Source organism: Phaenicophaeus curvirostris, chromosome 21 (assembly GCF_032191515.1).
Source record: "Phaenicophaeus curvirostris isolate KB17595 chromosome 21, BPBGC_Pcur_1.0, whole genome shotgun sequence".
Taxonomy (NCBI): Eukaryota; Metazoa; Chordata; class Aves; order Cuculiformes; family Cuculidae; genus Phaenicophaeus; species Phaenicophaeus curvirostris.
This window is the reverse complement of record NC_091412.1, coordinates 9,462,489-9,484,410: the sequence shown is the minus strand read 5'-3', so window position 1 is coordinate 9,484,410 and position 21,922 is coordinate 9,462,489. Positions and strand designations below refer to the sequence as shown.

At 40.8% G+C, this 21,922-nt stretch overlaps 1 protein-coding gene across 6 annotated transcripts in view; it reads left to right on the top strand.

Moving 5' to 3' along the window:
- The window catches only part of SPECC1 (sperm antigen with calponin homology and coiled-coil domains 1), a 90,529-nt gene that overhangs the window by 52,769 nt on the left and 15,838 nt on the right, over positions 1 to 21,922 (top strand). For 5 of the 6 annotated variants that reach the window (XM_069873866.1, XM_069873864.1, XM_069873863.1 and 2 more), the window contains 6 exons: positions 40 to 218; positions 9,071 to 9,216; positions 9,430 to 9,530; positions 10,407 to 10,488; positions 14,021 to 14,171; positions 15,090 to 15,192. In XM_069873866.1, coding sequence (XP_069729967.1) covers positions 40 to 218; positions 9,071 to 9,216; positions 9,430 to 9,530; positions 10,407 to 10,488; positions 14,021 to 14,171; positions 15,090 to 15,192 — 762 coding nt within the window. Of the gene's footprint in view, positions 1 to 39; positions 219 to 4,624; positions 6,156 to 9,070; positions 9,217 to 9,429; positions 9,531 to 10,406; positions 10,489 to 14,020; positions 14,172 to 15,089; positions 15,193 to 21,922 lie in introns of those variants that run through there. The other variant, XM_069873870.1, reaches the window with a different exon arrangement.

The window sequence follows — 21,922 nt, the reverse complement described above, 5'->3', positions numbered from 1 at the left end:
TTATAGCAAACAGTTTGACATTCTAATTGCTCTTTCTAGGAAGACACCGAAGAGTGGAGGCGATTTCAAGCTGACCTGCAGACTGCGGTGGTCGTAGCCAATGATATTAAGTGTGAAGCCCAGCAGGAGCTCCGTGTGGTAAAGAGGAAACTTCAGGAGGAAGAGGAGAAGAGTGCCAGATTGCAGAAGGAGCTGGATGAAATGAAGGGCAGCAACAGGTTGGTTATGTACAAAGGCCAAGATTTAGTCTCTGTGACTGCTAACATGCATGCAAACAGTGCTTTGTTAATAACTATTCATTGGCTTGAATGTGCACATTGTCTGTTTTTAACTCTTCTGACAGATTTTGTTGTCTCTCATTCTAAGATGTTTCTGTTCTTTTTCTGTTTGGTGATCTAGTTCTGTCAGCTGGCCCATGAAGGTTTTAATCAGCAAATATTTAGTAATAACAACTGCCGATGTCTTGTTATAGCTTTGTTCTCAGTATGGTATTTCTCTGTGTTTTATTGCCTTCATAACTCTCTGTGCAGCTGTGTTAAACCATCTGTGAAGAGATTGTTTGACTACATATATTCCATGGGATATCCAGAAGATAATTACTTAACCTGAGAGCCGTCAAAGGCTGTGTATGTTCAAATTAAAATGAGGGCTAGCTGGACTACTTTGTTCTGCAAGTCCAATATGTGCTGATTTAGTGATCAATGCAAGTACTAGGATTTCTCATCTCTCATCTCCTCTCATTAATTTGGAATTTGTTATATGATTAGCTGTGTTCAATGGTCTGGGCTGTGACCTGGGTTAATATTTAGCTCAGAAGCAACTTTGTCATGTGGTGACCCACCTGTAGAGCAGTTGCTGTAGTCTCAAGGGTTAGTCTCAAGGGGAAGCACTAATTGCAAACCATTCAGTGATACAACCCACCTTGGTAAGGGATATATATGGGGCTCCCCTCTGTAATACCATGGTAGAATCAAAAGTGACCGTTAGACTTGAATCTAGACCAAACACAAACATGCCTTACAATGTGGCTTTTATGCAGTGCGTGACCTTTTATGTACCATCTTTCATTCCAAAAATTATACTACAATTGAAATACTAAACAAGAGATGGAAATCAAAAGATGGAAGGAAGGAAGAATTAAAATTTCCAAAGAAGGCAGTGCTCTGATTTTTTCACTTTGACAGAAGCAGAGCCAGCAGAGCTGCAGTGATGAAAATTTGTACAGGGGGATCAAAGACAGAGAAAACAACACAGAGTGGTACTGTTTATCAAGAATGTGTGCCAAATTAATTTTGCAGCTCTAGATTTTTCTGTTTAATCTCTTTCTTAGTAGATTCATGACCACTGCTAGAGCAGCCACAGGAACACAGTGAATCCTGTCATTTCTTTTCAGGTGGAGTAACAGTCCAGCTTTGTTGCACATATTTGCTCACTGTTTTCCGTTCAGGAGTTCCCACAGCTGCTGTACAGTAGATGAGAGTAAAATGATGGGAAGGGCTTTGTGTGGAGGTGTATGGATCAGAATTCCTGGATTGAAGGAACACAAATACTTCTTTTCAGAAAAATAAAGGCATGTGTTTAAGCTCCAGTTTCATTATCGGAATCCCCAGTGGATGCAAAGAAAAGCTGTTACAGACTTTGTATTCAGACAAAATGATTACCAGACAGTACTTAAGGTCTGGGCTCTGTTTCCATTCGTAATTTGGTCTTAATGAAGTTTCCCTTGTTTAGAATGGGGTCAATATATAAGGGCAGGAGTCTTGTGCTTGTTTTCCCCTCTTTATTCTTTTGGTTTTTTAATCTGAACATGCATTGATAATACTTAAGTTGACTAGAGGGTGACCTGCTAATTTGCAAACTGCGATATTTATCTTCCATGTATAAGGAGCATGGCTGCATTGTCAGCTCTGTGGCACAGGAAGCCTGAGTGGCAAATGTTGCTTTTGAAATTAGATCCTTAGAATCCATACATACATAGTTCCAGAAGGAGGCATTCAGGCTTGTATTTAAGTCGGTTTTGACATTTGTCTCTCCCTCTCTTTCACACACATATAGACATACGTCTGTCTTAGCGCATGTTGACTACCTGTATAGCTTGCTTTGAGTATTGCATTGGTCCTGGAGAGCCAGTCTGCAGTGGGCAGTGTTTATTCCCTTTCAAAGACAGGTATTGACACCAAATTTTGCATCTGTCAATGTAAGTATAACTAGCTTCACTCACAGTGTCCGTGCAGAGTTACAATGTCTATACTGAGTGGTATGGAGAAGGCAACGAAGCCTATGTAAGTCATTGTCTAAACAACCCAGCAATCAACAGCTAAGCATTGAAATATTAAAACCACTGACCTATAAAACACATTCTTGAAGCCGCCAAAGCTCCTGCTGAGAGCCAGTTTGACACTCCCAGTTATTTTTTCATTCCCAAGGTCATGATCTTTCCCAGCACCTCAGCTTCTTTCACCCAGAAAGTCTGGGAATATTCTCATTGCTACTTTTAGTCAGCTTTTACAAAAGCTGCTGCTCAGAACCAGCAGCAGATTCTGGTACCTGTGGTGACTTTTAATGTGTGCTCGGCACTGGTGGAAGCAGTTTGTAGTATGGTACCTTAACACAGCCTATAAAGCACTCCTCATATTTGCTAATGCTGAGCAGCTGTGTGCTCAGCTGAATATCTGACAGTCCCTAGTGAAAGTTTCCTGTCTGATTTTTAAGCCCCGATTGGAAAATGTACCTTCCAAATAGCTTGTTACTCAAAGGTTTTGGCAAAATCTCAGCCATCGCTTGAGAGTCATTAGACTCCACCTCATAAATAGATCTCGAAGCCAATTTATCTCCTACAACATCCTGCCATTTTAATGTTTGCCTGTGGCTGCCTGAGTTCCTGCCTCCAAGTTTGATTTCGCCGTTACGTTCTTCTAATCAGACAAAAAGTCATTTTTGGTTCAGGAACAACCAAAGAACTTGCAGAAAAACTCCTGATGAGGTCATCAGAGTTCATCTGAATGAAGGTAAGAGCCTCTCAAAGGCGTCTTTAACTCAGATTAAATGTCTAATTCTATGACTAAGAATGTTGGGGGGAAGTTGGACCAGCATCAAGTAAATTGAGTGAGGAAGATGGGGGTTAACTTGTCCTGTGTTAGTACTGATAGAAACGTACAAATTGATCAACCCATGTTTCAGACGGTCTTTTAGGATATTTTACATCCTAATTCATGTTATTTCTCTGCAGTAAAATGCAAAAGCTTACAATCCACTGTTGTGTAACTGCCTCCTCACAAGTGGTGGAGATTGAAATTATATAGCCTCCATACCTAGAGATTTTAAAGACCAGACAGAATAAGAACCAGAGTAAGCTGGTCTGACCTCATAGCTGCCCGTGCCTGAGCAGGAAGTTGGACTAGGTGAATTTCCTGATGTCCCTTCCAACCTGAATTATCCTACGATCTTGTAGCAAATTTCAGCTTTTCAGAACACTCACCTTGGAAATGAATTAATTTTTGTAGCTGTTCTAGGATCAAATATTTAACTAGGAAAAAAATGCTATTTGGTTTATAACACAAAGGAAGAAAATTACTGCTGAAAGTACCCAAATTATTATGGCCCTTTTTGCCTTCATTGCACACCCGTTTCCAAGCCTTTATGGCAATATGCTGTTGTATATTTACTGCAGCAGTGAGAGTTTCAAGGTCTTGTTTTGACTCTTTCCCTTCAAGTTCTCTAAATGGTTTTGGCAATGTAACGTTATGTGCCTTGAGCCAAGAACATGGAGGGAAGACAGTTGGGCTGGGAGAAAACAGAAATCAGAAGTGAGATCTGTAATTAAGTAAGTGACTTCTTAGGACTATAAAAAAATCTAACTAAACCTTCAAGTGGAAGCCTGAAGTGAAGACTGTGATGTGTCCCACTAGTTTGCTTCTGTTCTTCCTCCTAAAGTCTCAAATGCTGCAGCATGGCAGTGTTACATGCTTTTTCTCCTGGAAATAAGCTTGCACTCTGTGTATTAAACCCTGCTGTCAGTCTGTATGTGCTGATCTGCTGCTCATTTGTGCCTGTGTTTTGCAGCTGTTCTGTCTTATAGAGGTCTGATAGTTCCTTCTGCTCTCACTGAAAGTCAGCAAACCAGAACGTCAGAGCAGAGGCCTTGAAGTATTGTTTATGCTCTAGTTAGTAACTCCTCTGAGTTGGCTATTATTATTTTTTTTTAACACTGGATGGAGATCATTCCATCCCCTTTGATGTAAGGACCCTGAAACAGAAACTCTGGTGGAGCTATAGCAACTCTAGTTGTCCGAATGGGTCCATGTACCTATTTTGAAGGTGTAGTCTTAAATGATTAGAGAAGAGGAAAGACGGGAATATTACCATCCCTGTATTTATTTTCTTCCTATCTGAGCAACATAGAATTTCTTTTTTCCTTTTGTATTTTGTGTTGTTTGCTCATCATGGCCCAAAGCAGAGTCAGGAGAGTGTTATGGTGCTCCTTTAACTCCCCTGGCAGCACAGTCAGCATTTTCCCCTTTATTTAATGTTAATGGGATGATCAACTATAAAATAGAACTGTACCTCAGCATGAATATTGTTTTGCTTCTTGTAATTTCCCCGATTGTTGTCTGTATCTCCATAGGTGCCTGATCTCTACCAGCTAACACAGCTCTGAATGGATGCACAGCCAGGCCTGTGAGACACTTCAGGACATACCTTCAACTTGCAGCTGAAGAAGGGAAGTTTCAATCTGAGATGGCACCTCTGGTTTTTTATTACTCTGCAAAAGTCAAGTGTATGGCGAAGTGTGAATGCTGCTCAGGTCCACCTCCTCCCCGTGGGCAAGAGCCCGTTTCTTTGTTTCAGAAGGCTTCTTTCTTCGGAAGATTCCATGAGGAAAAAGTCTTGAATTAGTCTAAAGCCAACTAGGCCGTAAGAAATAATCACAGACATTTGGGGACCTGAAATAACTGAAGGCTTTTTTGAGGGGATGGGGATATTTGCCCTGAAACAGAAATTCAAGCAAGCCATTTTAAGCTTAAGCAAAAAATAAAACGGTGTGTATGTCTGATCTGTGAAATGTAATGCACATACACATCGTGAGTTCTCCATATAGTATTATATTCATAGATCTATCTCTGTGTGTCTAAGTACACGTACGCATACAGATCGGTGTGTATACATACACAGAAACTCAAGCCATAGGTTACTACAATCCAGCAGGAAAACTGAATAGAAACCAAGTTATTTACTTGTTATCAACACTTTTATGGTTTCAGATTTCTAATACTGTATTGACAAGGGACTCGCCACTGGGTGGCATGTCTGACTCGTGTGTGTGTGTTAGGAAGCGGGGTGATGCCCAAGGAGCATGTCCTGCTATGATTTTCACTGATAATGTCCCGCATCAGGTTTGTGCTGGCTTTGAGGATTGCAGATGGAGAGATCAGAAGGAAAAGAAATTAGTATAACAAGGCCCAAGTAAATATCCTCTCAGAAAGGAGTCTTTCTCATGCCCCTAACTCAGGTGAAGTATATGATCAGGGAGAACTTTGCTAGGTTCAGCTTTGCAACTGGAGACACCTGGACAGAGCTTTACGTCGATGCCAAGGAGAAACTCAGAAGTCACCATCTCTACCAGGACATCATCAGGATTCATTCCAGGACTGGAATTTCATGTTTTGGCTGTGGGATTCCCATCTTTCCTCCTCATGAAGACCTAGCAAGAGCCTGGTCTCCAAGGAGGCTGAGCTAGTAGAGAGTTCTGCGGGATGTCCTGCTTTTGGCATGGCCTTCACCTTTGTGCTGTGCTACTGGAGTGTATGCATACATGCACACTTGTGTTGCCTTTCTTTTCTGTGCTGGCAGCTGTTGAATGTTGGATTTTATGTTTATGGAATATATATTGAAGTGCCAAATAAATGTTTAAGTGTCAGGAATTGTCTGCTGCCTGCCCTTGGCCTCTCTTCTGTTCTGTGCATCAGTAGCTGTGTGTCTCTTCGTGTCCCTTGGAGTGCAGGAGGGTTCACAATGAGAGGAGCTGTGGCAAAGGCTACATTGCAGAGTAGTTATTTCTGAAAATGTGGTTTTGTGGTTCTGGGCCACTTGTAACAGAGACCAGTGGAGCAGTTCACAAATTTCCAAACACATAAAGGCTGCTGTTGACAAAATCTATGTATTAAGCACAGAAAGACTCGCATCTTGCTGGTGATCACGTATTCCAAAGCTAGAAAAGAAGGAGACTAAGCCTTGCCATTAGAGAAAAGCTCACTGCATCTACTTTTCTCACCAATGAATGAATGGAACTAGGCAGTGGTTTTGGGAAAAGGACTTGGCACATTTGAATTCTTTTGTGGCTTAAGTGCTCTACTTCCTCCTGGAGCTGCTCCACTTCAGCCAGCTGCACTTGCAGCATCTATCTGTGTAAACTATCCGCTCCTGTTTCAAGGCAAGTGTACAACAGTAGATGACACTTCGCTCAAATCTGTCCTTTTTGTAGCAGAGCGTGCTTAGTCTTGTTGGATGGGCTAGGCTATACTAAGCTAAATGAATTCTGTATGCAAGGAGTCATTTTTGGTTTGAAGTTGTGGTTTGTCATTAATCTTTCTAAGTCACGTTCTCCTATACTGCCCTCCTGAATTAGCTTGCTACTGCAAGTTAAGCTATTACTCTCTGCTTCTCTATTAAGAAACGCATACGTGTGCACATACATGCGTCCCCTCATCATACAGATTTTTAAAATGGAAAGTTTTCACTAAGTTTCATAGCTCTCCATTGTTTGTTGGCTGGTACATGTGGTTTTAGTTGATGCGAATGGGTCTCGGCACTGTTCTTCCTGCAATTCACGCCCACGTTTGCAGCATGAGGCATTTCAGTTTTCTGAGGTGACTGTATGTAATCTGGGAGGTTGTTCCAGGATGCATTAGAAGACTATTATGAATATAGAGGTTACGATTACAGGAAGCATCCTAACAAGATTGGAACTGGTAGTAGCTGTACTGCTTGAATCTTTAATTACTCTGTACGATGACAGATTAATGACATGTGGTTTCTCAATGTGGCGCAGCTTAGGGGCTGGCCTAGTTACTCTAACTTTATTTAACATCTTTGCATCCTTTTGCAATCAAAAGCTAGACTGAGGAGACTGGTCTGTGAGGTTTGAGTTGTTCTCGCAGTTAAATCCTAAGCAATGAAGTGATGGCTGCCTAGAGCATTCCTCTGGCTTGCTTTATTCTCAAGATTTGTCAGTTTGCCTACAGGCATATACGGTTCATTTCTTATCTGATAATACCCCGCAAACCTCCTGCAGACCCTTGTTACCTGGATAACTGGACAGAACTTTTGCATAGCGGTTTATTTAGTTCTTGAAAGTGAATTGCATTGAGTGACCTGGTATCTTGAGGGAGTAATCTATCCTTCTTCCATACTTCAGTAGAAGCAGAACTCCTATAGCTTTTGTGTTTTCATATAAATAAAGTGCAGATGCTGTCACTTGTTGATTTGTTGTTTATGCTTTATGGAGTTACAGAAGAGAAAGTGAATGATAGGACTTCAAGTTTGTCAACAAAACACTGACTCCTTCAGAGCTCGGTGAATTTTATCTAATCTGCCTTTCCTCCTTATTGGTTTAAATGGAAAATGGAACTGAAAGGGGTTTTTCTCTAGCCATCTGCCTCTGCAGCTCCCCTGGCACACAAGAAGCCTGAATGAATTTGGCAAAGAAATAGCCAATGTGTGCACCTCTTTAAGCTCTGCCAGACATAGAAACATGAGTCACTCTTATTCTCTTATTCATTGACAACCTTTAGCCCCTTGCATTTTGTAAATAATGATGCAAAAAGGGAAAGAAAAAGGCTCTGACTTCTATTCTTAGCTCAACAGAAGCTGTTCTACTCCATAGGCACTTTCTGAATGGAGTCCTCCAGCCTTCTCATGAAATCGTTTCTGGGTTTGTGTTCACGTAGCTCTTGGTGCTTACCGTACTTGAAAAGCACAGATACTCCAGCGTGAGTTTCTTAAGCAGTTAGGAAAACAGGGAAGTAATGCATAAATACTCTCTTTTCACATGACTGGACTTTATTATCTGATTGCAGCTTTCCTAAACTAAAGCTAGGGAATTACACTTGAAGTCTACCTGAGATCTACCAGGTAAGTTCAGTGTCAATGCTAAGCAATGTCAGCCGGATCCATAAAATGCATGATGAGAAGGAACGGTCTCACTGTATTATTGTATTTGTCGTTGAACACAGCTGTGGACTTTCCTGTACTGATTCCTATAAGTCCAGCACCTAATCTTGACTTCAAAATTTCTTTTCAATGGAGTAACTTCATGATTGTTACTGTTAAAATATGAGCCTTATTTCAATTTTGAGTTTGCCTATCTTGATTCCAGCCATTGAATTCGGGTTTTTTTATTCCTGCTAGGGTGAAGCACTTAACATTTTTATTCCCTATATCGCTGCTCATGGATTGTGATTGAGGCTTTACTTGTTCAGCATATGTCCATGTTGATAAGCTGCAAGAGTAGAGTTACCAGAGTTTTTCATTATGAATGATATTAACTGGTTTCATTTTTATGGCTTTTAACTGAACCCTGTCCAATTACTTATTTAATTTTCAATTCTAGCATTTTAACTGGTATCTAGTACTCCAGCGGTGGTCATGCTAATTAAAAACATAGAGTGTAAAATAACATCTTTCTGTCTGGTTACTTTCCTCATTATACACTGAGAATCACCGTAGCCCCTTGGCTGCTGTGCTGTGTTAAAAGCCTGTCTTCAGGTAGTTGTTGATGATTACTCACAAGTCTCATGAAACAGCTTTTTTTCCTCTGATAATCCTCTATCCTGCTTGAGGATGGGGAGTAAGGATGATATGGTTAACAGTGCAAAAGTTTGTTAGATGCCAGGATTTCACATTTGCAAGGCAGTCCAAGAAAAGAACGTGAAGATCTGATGAGTGATCCGTGTTCTGGGCATTACAATAAAACATATGTGTTGGTGGATTTGCCATCTTACATATAAAGACCTTTAATCTCTGCTTGCACTTCCTATTGCCCCCTGACTTTGATCTGATTTCTGTTTTGCAGATTGACAGCTGAAGAAGTAGAATCTCTAGAGGCAGATGCAACCAATCGCTGGCAAGGAGTCTGCATTAGCAGAACATCTCCCACACCCTCGGAATCTGCAGCCACGGTGAAGTCGCTGATAAAATCATTTGACTTAGGATGCTCAGGTAATGAAACATTGCATTTCATAGTAAAAAAAAAATTCTAGCTGTAAGCAGGTGATTTTTGTTATTTTGTGCTGCTGCTTGCTTCTTAATGGCTATTTTCAGTCAGTGCTTGGTACACAAATACTGTCTGTGGAATGTCACTGCACCATTTGTTCCCTGCTCTGACAAGAGGGGCATAGCTGGTGCAAATGTGTCCACCTTTTTTACTTGCAGGTAGCACTGGACAAAATATCGCGGTTCACAAGGTTCCCAGGAGCCCTTTAAGTGGAATCCCGGTGAGGACAGCCCCAGCTGCTGCTGTTTCCCCTATGCAGGTACCAGGACCTCTGTCTATCTTTGCAGTTTTAAAGTGGATAGATGCAGCATTTGATACATCATGACACAGCTTCAGCATTCCAACGTGTGCATGTTGACAAGGGGAAGGGGAAACTCATCTGTTTATTTGCTGTGAAACATCAAATGCTGTAGCGCTAACAAAAAGGATCAAAGTGAGTTTGTCTTTGACTTCAGCTTAGAGGTCTCAGTGGACGGATGTGAAGTCTCTGGAATACAGTTCTGAACTTTAATCACTGTTGACCAGAAAATAAGTTTCGATTATTGGGAGTGAACAAGGAACATCATCCGCCTAATCTAGGGAGCTGGCACATGCATTGAGAAACACGGGATAATAAGTTTCTAAGCTGTACATTCCTGGTTATCAGTAAGTTGGTACAGTGCTGAATGAAGAGCTCTTAACAGTTTGGGTTTTCTCCTACTGAAGCATAACTGTTCTGGGGTCTGGGGACCTTCAGTTAATGCTGAAAACTGGTGCTGGGACTACAGAGGCAAGAATCTTTCTGACTTTCTGATTCAGGTTCTGGGACAGCGGCAGGGTTAGGGACAGGCACTCTTACTTCTGGTTTTTGATGCCATTATGTTTGGCAAGGTGAATAAATAGTGCAAACAGAAATGTGAAATAGTTCAGGAACCAATGTATTACCACCTAAAAATATTGTCCCTTTGTCCTTATATTTTTCACGGCCACTGTATAACAGCTCTAGGTACAGCTGAGTACTTGTTAGAAAGCTTCTGAACCCCTCCGCCTGCTTTGTGATCTTGAGATAACGGGATTATCTCTTCTTTCTGCTTGCCTGTTTAAGCACGATGGCCAGCATTTCTTTAATTCTTTTGTACGTCTGTTTGTTTCACAGAGACACTCTGTTTATAGTAATGCCAAACCAGTCAGCAAAGGTGTTGCCAGACACGCAGATCTTTCAGACCTTCCTCTTGCAGGTAATTGTGGTAAACGTGCAAATGTTGCCTCCTTTCACTAGCAATAGTTTGTCATTAACTGTTGGCCTCTGCCTGGACCATTTTTCCTCTTCTCATAGGGACAAAGGAAACAGGAAAACATGTCTTCAGAATCTTTGTTTTAGAGAGCTTATTAATTTTGTCATGCTTCCATTCCCATCTTGATCATAGTCTTAGAAAACTAGAATATAGCTAATTTATTATAGATTGCCAAGCCAAACTTTCCTGCTTTATTCTAAAGTATCCATGGCACCTCTCTAATCCGTGCTGTGGAACTGGAGAGGATTAGATTTTGCTCAACATGTATGTATCTGGAACAAGTCCAAAGCACTGTCTTTTGAGCGTTTATTTGTTTTTAAATTGAGCTTCATATGAAATACATCAAACATTTCAGATACCAATGTGACTGTTTGAGGAGCAGTCATATTTAGGCTCTTAATAGTTTGTTTTGAGAGTTCTCAAGAGATGCATTTGTTTTTATTTCACACTTTGCTTTTGTTCTCTTGTGATTTAATATTCTTTTCTACCAGTGTTTGTTTCCCATTTTCTCTAGGGCCCTTTATTTTGATTATCTAGTCCTGAATGTGGTTGTTGCATTGGAATCAAAGCTAGTAATAACAGATTATTGAATTTTTAAGGACAGATGAAATACTATATCCCTGTAGTGAAACTTCAGTAAAACTGTAGGGAGGGACAATAAAAAAAAAAATCAGTCACAACTTCTGCGTTGGCAGATAGGATTTTCTGGAATGGTTTGCTAGAGCAGGGTAGAAATTAGAACCATCTTCATTGTTAGACTCTTCTGATGGTCTCCTAAGCTACCCCTTCCATCATTCAAAGATGAAGAGATAGTGTGTCTGAACAGCAAAAGAGGTTATAGGATTGATGATACCATAAGCAAATAGTATCTTGTCTCTGCTACTGGCTTCTCCTGCAGGAGTAAATGCGAAGGAAGCAGAAGTTATCGGTGGAAGAGAGAGAATTTACTTATTTTTATCAGTTGGTTTCCAGAAAATGTCTTGCATGAGTGTATACAATGATCCAGAACAGAACATAAGGCCTTTTTAATCTCTACCAGTTTGCTGTAAAGTGAAATAATCTGTTGACTGTGTAATATGCCAGTCCGTAGTAATAAATATCCTTTTCAGGCCATGGATAATCGCTGTTATTACCCATAAAAAATTGTTCTGTGAAAATCTGTTAAAATCAAGTAATTTTATTGGCCATTGTATGGTAAAAATTTATGGTTTCTTATCTGACAAGTTCCTGTATTTACAGCTTTTCTTTGTACCTGGGTTTAATTTAGTTCCAGTAATCCATAGCAAAGGCTTACTCACTACAAAGTTGTGATAGCTCTGGTTCCAATCTAAATAATCCTGGAAGGCAGTTGATCCAAGCCCTGTGCAAACAGTACTGAATTAAAAAATGTCCCCAAGGAAATTCAGAGTGAAGTAGTCTCCATAATAATAATCTTCTGGCAGATTCCATCTGACCAGTGTCACCGCAGGGTTCTGCTATGTCCTTAATACGACCCAAATGTTACATCGTTGGAGAGGAGAATGGATTACTTCCCAGAGAGAGCTCATCTTTGACTGGGATCTTTTCATTTAGAATCAGAGGTTTACTGGCTCTAGAATCAGAGGTTTACTGGCTCTGTCCTGGAGTTTCCAACAGCAGAAATAAGTAGTCAAAGGAAATACATTACTTGTGCAAGTGAGACTCAAAATACAAAACTGGATAGCATTAACTTGCAGCACTTCAGGCCCTACTGTATAATTCAAGCCAGTAACCACAAAGTAAATAGTGCAAATAGATAGTGGTAGCAGAATGTGATCTCTTTAATCATGTTGCATGTTTTTCATATGATTATTCTCCCGTTTCTTTTTCTAAATGATTCCTAATATGCCCCTACCTTCTCCCTCTTCTCTTGCCAGCTAGATGCTTCCAATAGCTTTTATTCCCATCTGGGATCCTTCCTTCTTGCTTTTTCTGTACCATGCATGAATGCATCTCTAAATCATAGGATGGTTTGGGTTGGAAGTGACCTTAAAGATGGTCTCGTTCCAACTTGGATCATGCCATTAGCCACTCCAATTATGTAATGACAATTTAGCAGTTCCTTCTTTTTAAGCTGTCCTTATGAACTAGTGAGAAACCTACATTCCTCTTCATAACGTTGAGATTTTGTTTATTGATAAGCCTTTTGCTGTCGATCTGGTTCTCTGAGAAGAATATTCTTAAGTTTAAAACAGTCCCAAGGATGCCTGTCTGATTGCTGTGGCTCTTTGAATTTGAGGCAACTCCCCATAAATCCAACCTAATGAGGAGCTAGAATCATACACATTTGGAATATATAGTGGAAACCCAAGAACAAGACTTTTAAAGTATGTTGTGTGCCATTTCTTGTTTGTTGTGGGTTCACATGAAGAAGGGACAGGTGAGTGGGAGGCAGGATGACCCTGTCTGAGCAAGGTGTATGCAATTCTGATGCAACAAAGCTCTGCCAACAGCCACGTTGCTGGAAAGGAGACAGTCCCCTGGGACTGGATTCTGTTTTCCGTCTGGACTTCTTAACAGATAGGAGCTTAGCAGCCATTTATGCTGTGGAAAGAAGGTGTTGAAGCTGAGGTAAGAAGAGGAATTCTCACCTTTAGGTGATACGGCATTAATTGATATTAACATAGAGAGGTTAACTGAAAAGGAGGAGAAAAAGTTATGTTCCACATTCAATTCATTTCCAGTAACAGCTGGGAATGTGCTAGCCATAGATCTTGGCTTGATGACAGTTTGTCTATGGAAAAGAAGTAGCCAGCTTGCCCTGTGTTACATCACTCTACTTCTTGATTTTGATACGCGTGGGGGGATAATTTGATTTCTATGGTCTCTTTGGCTTTATTTCAAAACCCTATCAACATCTGATTTCCTGGGTACTAATTTATAAATACGTAATAAAATATATTCCATGAAAATAGGTAATATGTGTAGTAAAAATGGCGACGCACCTACTGTGAATATATTGAGACTTCCCAGAATTCCATCAGGTAGGATGCAAGGCATCACATCACGATAGTACCTTTTTCTTCTGCATTGATCTGCGTTGTATTTGGGAGATGAGAGGCTTTCTTGTTACAAGTCTACTAACAGCAGAAAAGAAATTATTGTACTAGGGCTGGTCAGTCATCTGGTGAAGATATCTGGTTGATCGGCTTTTGAACCTTTAGGGCTGTAGATTTTGGTATTTCCCCTCATTCACCTGAGGCCCCTACCGCCCAGCAGGAGTATCAATCACAGGAAACCAGGCAGTCTGTACTGTTGAAATCATCAAAGCCAGTCCTTGTTATGATCACCTCTAATCTGTTCAAGGTTTCCTAGCCCCATGTGTGTTTAATGAACAAATGAGTACATTTGTTTAGAATCAAAACAACAGACTGCATATTGTGTGCTGGGTGGCAGGACAGTGATTAATCAAATTCCTTGGACTGCAAACTGACAGCTCTTTTTTTAATTCCCACAGACCTTCTGAAGAGGAGAAATGAAGAGCTGAAACCAGACCATTACCTCCGTAAAAGCCCCTCCCTGGAATCCCTGAGCAAACCCCCTATGGCCTTCAGCAGCAGAATGCTTACCTCTACCCCCAGCAGCTTGAAACCCCAAAGCAAACTCAGGTACCAGCTCAGTCTCCTGGGAGAAACAGCACACTGGAAAGACAGACAGCATTACCTGGCACCAAGATGAATGTTTTAATCTGGTGGACCCCTTTCTGCAGTGGAAACTCTGCTGGCTGGTCTGTCCAGTTCAAAATTACCACACTGTGTCAGATCCAGATGTGAAAATTCAGATCATAATAACCACAATTATCTGTAAGATGAGAAATCGTAATAAAATGAGGACAGCGAGCTTACGGGAGCAGCTGGAATCCTTACACAAGGATTCCATCACGTGTATGAGTGGTCAACCCTAGCTTTGCACGTTTAGTTAAAAACTAAAAGCTTTGAGGTTTAAGGGGAGGCTGGCCACATCACTTTCTTCTGTCTTGAGAAAGAGCATACGTTTTCCTCTGATGTCCACCATAATTTCCAACAATAGAATCTGTAGGTTGGAGTCAACGTGGGTGTTTTGACTGTTGGCCTTTAACTGTTGTCTGGGCCTTGACTGCAATACAGCTTCCAGAGATTTCGCTTTGTTCAAGAACTTATCCTGCAGCAGCTCAGTTGAGTGTCAGTTTGCTGTTACAGATACTTTAGTTTCTTTCAGTTCTGCACTTAAATCTTAGTTTTCAATATGTAAAGCGAATAGGTTACTTGAAAATTGTATAAGTAAAGCTGATGAAAATAATAGCAAAAATGCTGGTTTAACACCTGCCATTGAATATCCATAGGCTGCTGGATTTTCAGCTCTTTTTATGCAGTGATATCAACTGAATTTGTGTCACCTAGAGGCAAATATAGAATGCAGTCTCTGAAAGCTGTTACAGTTTGGTTTGCATTTAGGTTCTGCTTGTCATACAGATATTAAATATAGACGGCTAAAAGATAAGAGACTTAAAGCGTATTTATCTTCTCCCTTACGCTTTCCTGGATTAGTGTGGAGAGAAAGGACCCACTGGCAGCCCTGGCTCGGGAGTATGGTGGTTCGAAGAGGAATGCTCTGTTGAAATGGTGCCAAAAGAAGACTGAAGGTTACCAGGTAAGGGAAAACACACGTTTTTACTTTTCTCTGGAGAGCAATTCATCCCTTTCCGTTAGGTGTGCAGTAAGCAATGTCACTTCAAAGAAATACGTGTATTTGTGTCTTCAGATTTTTAAGTTTACTGGGTGTTCCCATCCTTTTCCTTCAGATTACTTTAACGCTATGGTCCCTAATATTACATGAGTAACTCGTTTACAAACCCCAAAATATTTACTGCATCAGAGGTCACTGATGGTGAGAAACAGTGCATATGCCCAGCAGCTTCAGTTTGGTGTCAGTTTATGAAATTACATTCTGATATTTTTTTTCTATAAGCTTCTGTAGGCGATACGCTGTTGTGAGAGGTTTTTTTAGTCTCGTTTCTCTAAAACCAAAGAAATATTCTTTCATGTGGCCTTGACCAAATGAAGTTTGTAGCTTGAAGCCCTGCTCTTTCTAATCTGCTGCAATTCAGCAGGGTTTTATAAAGCAAGTTTTGACTGCTTGGGAGTGTCTCATTTCTTTGCAGAGTGATTTTCACTGTTAAACAGGCATAATGATTTGTCCAGGTCTGGTATGCCCATTGCTGTGTTTATCAAGCTCTGAGTAGTGTTTCTATGCAGCTGAGTTAGGCCTTTAGTTCTGCTTCTAACTGAGCTGTAGAAGGCAACTATAGACAACAGTTCATCCTGTGATATAAGCTGGGTGTGCAGAATAGTCTTGGTTTGATATAATGTTGAGATTTTTTTCTTTCTTAAGAATAATATTGTTTGTTACTTAGAGCTGAAGACAAAAGCAGTCATCACCACATGATATGCACCCTGGAGCAAGTCTTTAATAAAAGCAGAGTCCATCTTTTAAAGTAAATAATATAATATTTCTTTTCTTCACAACCAGCACTTTATGAAGCATCAGCTGCAGGGAGCAGGACGTTGGAAGAAGGGACAGTAGCTTTCCCTTTAAGTAAACTTACCTATGAAAGTTTTAGAATCATTTCTGAGCACTGGCTTGTTCATCTGGCTTGCACAAAGTTCACAGGACAGGTATTGGAGAAAGCTCTGGACTTCAGACACAGCTGAGAAAGAATAAAGCCAGGGTTAGAGTTTCATCTCCAGTCTGTGACACTGCCCAAAAGGCTGCAGTGCTGTCCCCTGATGTTGTGTACTCTGTGCTGTGTTGATTTATTTTAGATCTCATCTATCAAAATTCTCCTGGTCTTGGATTTGGAAATGTGGGGGAGTATTCCTATCTAGTCCTCAGAAAATTATTCGTGCAATACAACTTTTCCAAGTCTTCTGTTAAGCCAGCAAGCGCATCTCTTGAGTAGTGCTTTCTCCTGGCAGACTTGTCCTTTTTGTTTCAAATGGCACAGAGCATCCTCCACGTCTCTTAGAGCAGTTTGCTGTTAGAAGTGTTCTCTGAGAGCCAGCCAGTAGCTTCCTTTATCTGATTACAACCAAGTTGGAATAAATATATTGCTTTTGGAAATTATTCTGTGGCTTTGCAAATACAGAGGCCTACCCTGATTCTGTAGGTATCAGACTCGGACTAACAATGACAGACCTTCCCTCTGAAATAGGATAGAAAAGGAGTTTTGTTTTTCTATGCTGAACCCAAGCAGTGGAGCTAACGGTGTATCGGATAGCAGGCCACCCAGGAGGTATGCAAGGCAATCTGGGTCTATTTGTTTTTCATTTTAGCATTAGTCTCTGGAGGAAAGTGAGCCCAAGCTTGAGGACAGTGGAAGTGTTTGCTTTACGTATGGCTGCTGGAGCGTTGTTGCTACATGATTGTGCAGATGGTATTGCAGAAAAAGCTTTGTCGTTTTGGTTCCTGCTCTGATGAGGTTTTTGTTCTGTCTGTCCTTTGTCATTACTCCTTCTAAAGCAGCAGAATGAGTTTTAAGTAGTTTTAGCAAATGAGCAGGTAAGGCACCTACAAACTCTGCATAATCCAGGAGTGAGAAACTCAGACTGTGATGTGGAGAGGGGCCTTATTTCCCAAAGCGTAAGATCTCAGGGCAGAAATTAAAGTCAGATGAACCAAAAGGGAAACACTGTCTTGATTTTATGGTAAGAGTCTTGCCTCTCTGTCTTCACTGCTTTCTTGAGAGGCATTATCTCTTGGACATTCTTCCTCTGATTCTCATTCCTATTGCTCTCTTTGCAGTGCATTCCCTAACTCTTCTTGAACTTGGCATTTCCCAAACCCTCCCACTCTTACAATAAGGCTGATGTTAAGCCCCGCAGGGAGAAATTTATCATTCTGGAGTACAAAGAACTGGAGTGGAGTAAAGAACGTTATCCTCCTTCCTGCCTCAGCCACTGCAGAGACAGGAATGAGGTAATGAACTTAGCCGAGGAGAAGCCTGATGACGTGCATGAGTACTGTTCCATACATAATAGCCCTGTCTGCGAGGCATCAGCTGTGTGAATTCCAGTATAGGCTGTCATGTTCTTTCTAACGTGAAGCCCAGAACCACAGATAACTTTTTATGCAAACTATTTTCATCTTGACGTAGTGGAATGGGAGAATAGAAGACTTGCTGCTTGGCTGACTAACTTCTTTTTTTCAGTTGCAAAATGTACTGCCTTTGAGGTTCAGTAACAGTTCCTAATGCGAGCTGGTGAGGAAGAGGGATATTCCTTTCTGTTTAAATTATGAAGATACCAGATTTCGTTAAACAGTGTGAGCAAAATAGATTAGAATAACTGATACTCTCAGTAACGGCTCCTACCCATGTCCCAGATTCTCTGAGGAAAGCTGGATTAGTGACCTAGGAAGGTATCTGGGGATAAGACCTAGGGACCAGCACACAAGGCAACACTTTTTAAATGCTTTAATCCATACAAGGCTCATACTATAGATAGAAATTTACATCCTGCTTCTGGCATATATCCTTGCATTGGCTACAGTGGGAACGTTCCCTGGCCATGAACTTCAGCGTGTTCCCCAGGAGGCAATCTCATAAAACAAGAGGGACGCTGGAGGGAGTTGAGAGAAATGCAACACAAATTAGTTGTGGCCCGGAGGGTTTTGTTTGTTCTTTAAATAAAAGAAATTGCATGAATTTACAGCAACTGACAGGAAACATAAAAGCATTCATGTTTCTGAGGTTTGTAAAATCCATGTCTAAACAGTGATTTGATATTGCAAAGATATGAATGCTAAGGAGAAAGAGGAATTTAGAACATGAAAACAGAATCACTAGAATGAAAACAAAATGGAAGCTCAGTTTGACGACTTGGAGGAAAGAATATGTAAGTGGGATTGTGTAAAGTGTGGCATGATCAATCGTATGCTTTCAGTTGTCGTATTTCAATGCCTAGATGGGTGTTATCTGGCATTTTGGCCATCGATTTTGAATAACTATGCAGGGGATGTGCTCAAAGAATCGGTAGTAAAAATATGTAGTGAAATAAGGCTTTGAGGTCAATGGTTTTGTGCAAAACTTCCTTGAGGAAAATGTCAAGCTTGAAAAAAACCCAACCTTAATCTGACGTATGGTTCCCTATAGGAACTGTGCACTGGCACATGATCTCTTTTGGCAAACATAGGCTGTTCCTCCTCCCTCTGAATTTGTTGACATCATGGTGTATAATGTAGGCTGGTGAGATGACCAGACTTGAGAACTGCTTTTGTGGCTCTGGAACTCAATTACCACAAGTCCTTTAAACCACAAGTCCTGCTGAGAGTAAGTTATTTATGTTAAAATAGCTTTTTTCTGTTGTCTTGTGGTTTGGGTTTTTTCTTTCATCTATTTAAAAAGATCATACATCATAGCAACAGTGTGAAGTAGAAACTGGGTGCCTCTTTTCTAATAGGCTCTGTGTCTTGAGTTGTAGCTCCTAGAAGCTGCTGAGAGTCATTCTTGTTGCATTATCACCTTCCATAATCATATCATTAGTGACTGTGGTGTTAAAGTGCCCTGGTTCTGTTTGCTCTCTGTGGAGATCATTTGTCAGTGGGCCAAACCTCTCTAGATCAAGCCTATTACTGTCCGCAGATGTATTATCAAAACACGGAACATCAAGAGGCACTTAACCCATGATCATTAGAACTGAGGATTATTATTTCTGCCACGTATACCCTCTCCTGAGAGGGGAGGGTATTGCTACCCCGTTAATGAATATGGTTTGCTTAAAAGAACTAATTTCATATTTTTCCAACCACAGCACATCCGTCCTGTGGCACAGAGGGAAAAAGAATCTGAGACCAACTCTTTTTTCCAATACATAGTCATGGTTGATCTTTTTCTCAGCATTATATTTGGTTTAACAGGACGCATTTGGGATCCACTTGTTGAAAAACCACCGTCTTTAATGGTAGAGCTACCTGAGCAATTTTCTTAAGTAGAGGAATGCTAAATAGAAGGAGACAGGGAATGTTCTAGAAGTGACAAAGGGAAATGGCAGCTGTATCTCTGAAGTTTTTTATATTTCATGTATTCCTCACCTCTGCATTCAAGCCATCGTGTTGTATCATCTCCCTGGCAATGACAGTGTCAGCACACCAAGCGATGGATAAAGGCAGTGCATGTCTTCAGGAGAAAGGTGACGCTCCTTATCAGCACCGACACCACGTCGGTGTCTCTGCACAGCACTGCATTCTTCCTGTAGCAAAGATGCAAAAGCTTAGGCAGAGAAATAAAGGCTGTTGCGTTATTTGCCGTTTGGCAAGTAATTACAGCAGGAGAATGGTTGACTAGTGGTTTGGCAGTGGATATGAGATAAAAATTTTTACCCTTTAGTATTCAATTTAAACTGAGATGAATAGTAGCTTTTTGTTTATGAATTTGTGGCTTTCTTTTTCTCACAGGAATTTGCATTCCTTTTCTTTCTCTACTAGATGCTATTTCCTCCATATCCTCTTTGTTCCCAAGCCCTGTTCTAGTATATTATCCCTTGTTTTCTCTCATAGTTTTTTACCTTGTTTGCTGGATGAGATTCAGCGTGTTTAAGTGTGGCCCAACAATGTGCAAGTGCAGACAGGCTGGTGAGGACCTAGCATATTCCCTTTGGTCAAGTGGCCATGGAACCAACACATTCTCACTGGGGAGACTCAGCACTAGGATAGCCAGACTGTGTTTTGGCAGCTGTTGTATCAAGCGGGTGTATTCCTGGGGCTGCAGGTTGTGAAGACTTGCTCTGTAGGAAATGCAAAATCTCCTTTTTGGCCAGTTGTACATTAGCATGTCTGTGTTTGATGGTTTCTTCCTTATTCTGCAAACTAAGGGTTATATTTAGAAGCAAGAAGTCTGTTATTTTTTTGTACGTCATTGCTGTGGGCAGATGACATTATCTTTCTGCTTAAGCAATACTGTCTCAATCATTTTAAAGTCTTAACTGAGCACTTTGGCTCACTTGTGCTTCAGTTCTTCACCATCTTGAGCCGTGAAGAGTAAACAGAGCACTGCAAATTCTGCTACAGTCCTCGGGGCTGGTGCTCAGGCTGACAGTTCTGGTAAAGAATCAGAAAACTAAATGGGACAAAACCCAGGATCAACCCTCAACCTCTGAACCTGGCTAGAATATAATACTAACATAAGGTGTCTTAGTTTTAAAGCCTTGAGAATCCCCGCACAGCTGTGCACTGTCCTGAAGGAACAGAGAAGAACCCAGTTGTTTCTTCATCATAAGATGTGCCCTTGGGTATGGGAGTGATTCTCTAACCCTTTTCTCCATTACCTTTTGTGTTTGTGTCAACAAATAGCATAAAACTGTTTCAATATGTTTCCAAATTGAATCAATCTCTCTCTTATATACCAATTTCTATCCAAATATATAACTAGTTGTGAGAACTAGATAAGCAGTGGCATTCTGTAATTCAGCAGTAACACAGAGGAGTGGATGTACAGGTTTTCTGGCCAACTTTCCAAGTGAGATCTTTCAAGCAGCAGGTATAGGAGGTAGATCCCATCTGCTGTTACACACTGTGCACACGCACTCTGGAAAGACAGGGTTCCCACAGTTCTTGTGTGCTGAAGATCAACAGCAAAACAAATAACTCCCAGTTTATGTGATGTGGGCGAAGAAAAACACTGAACAAAACCCTCCCAGATTTGAAAGGCAGCTACCCGTTCATTCTAAGCAGCATTCATGGCAGAGGCTCTTTCTTCTGAGGAGGGCTGGGAAGATTTCTCTTCTGATGCACCAACCTGCCTGTCCCGGACTAGAGGCTGATGGGCAGAACCTTCTGAGTAAGCAGGAAAAAGCTTTCTGTTCTGTTATTTACCAATACCATTAACGCAACAAAGTCCTTTTCTGGCAAACAATGACACTTACCCTAAAGTACCATACGCTAGCATATCCTTTCTGGTATGAGAGAGTGCATGTGCTTATGAAGAGCTCTGCATCCGCAATACTTGTAGTGTTTTGGCATTTAGAAGTAAGATATATATGCGGTGGGTTTTTTTCCAGGAAGTTCTTAGTATTTTCTGTGAGTTTTTGAGAAATGGCTAAAATCTCTGGCTCTCTTTGGGCTTCTCTGATCTTTGCAGAGGAGAAGGATGTTGACTTTTTGCCTATCTGTGCAGAAGTTGAAGGGTGTCTTGGAAATAGCTATTGAGATAGGAGGGATTATTCTGTGTTTAAATGAAAATTCACTATGTGATTTGCTCCCAAGTCTACTTTGGACCATCTTTTTGGCCTTGGCAGTCTTGCCTAATGCCATTGTCTTGATTTCCCTAGCTGTAAAATACAGATTATCATATCATATTGTTGAGTTTCAGTAATATTTGGAAAGATGC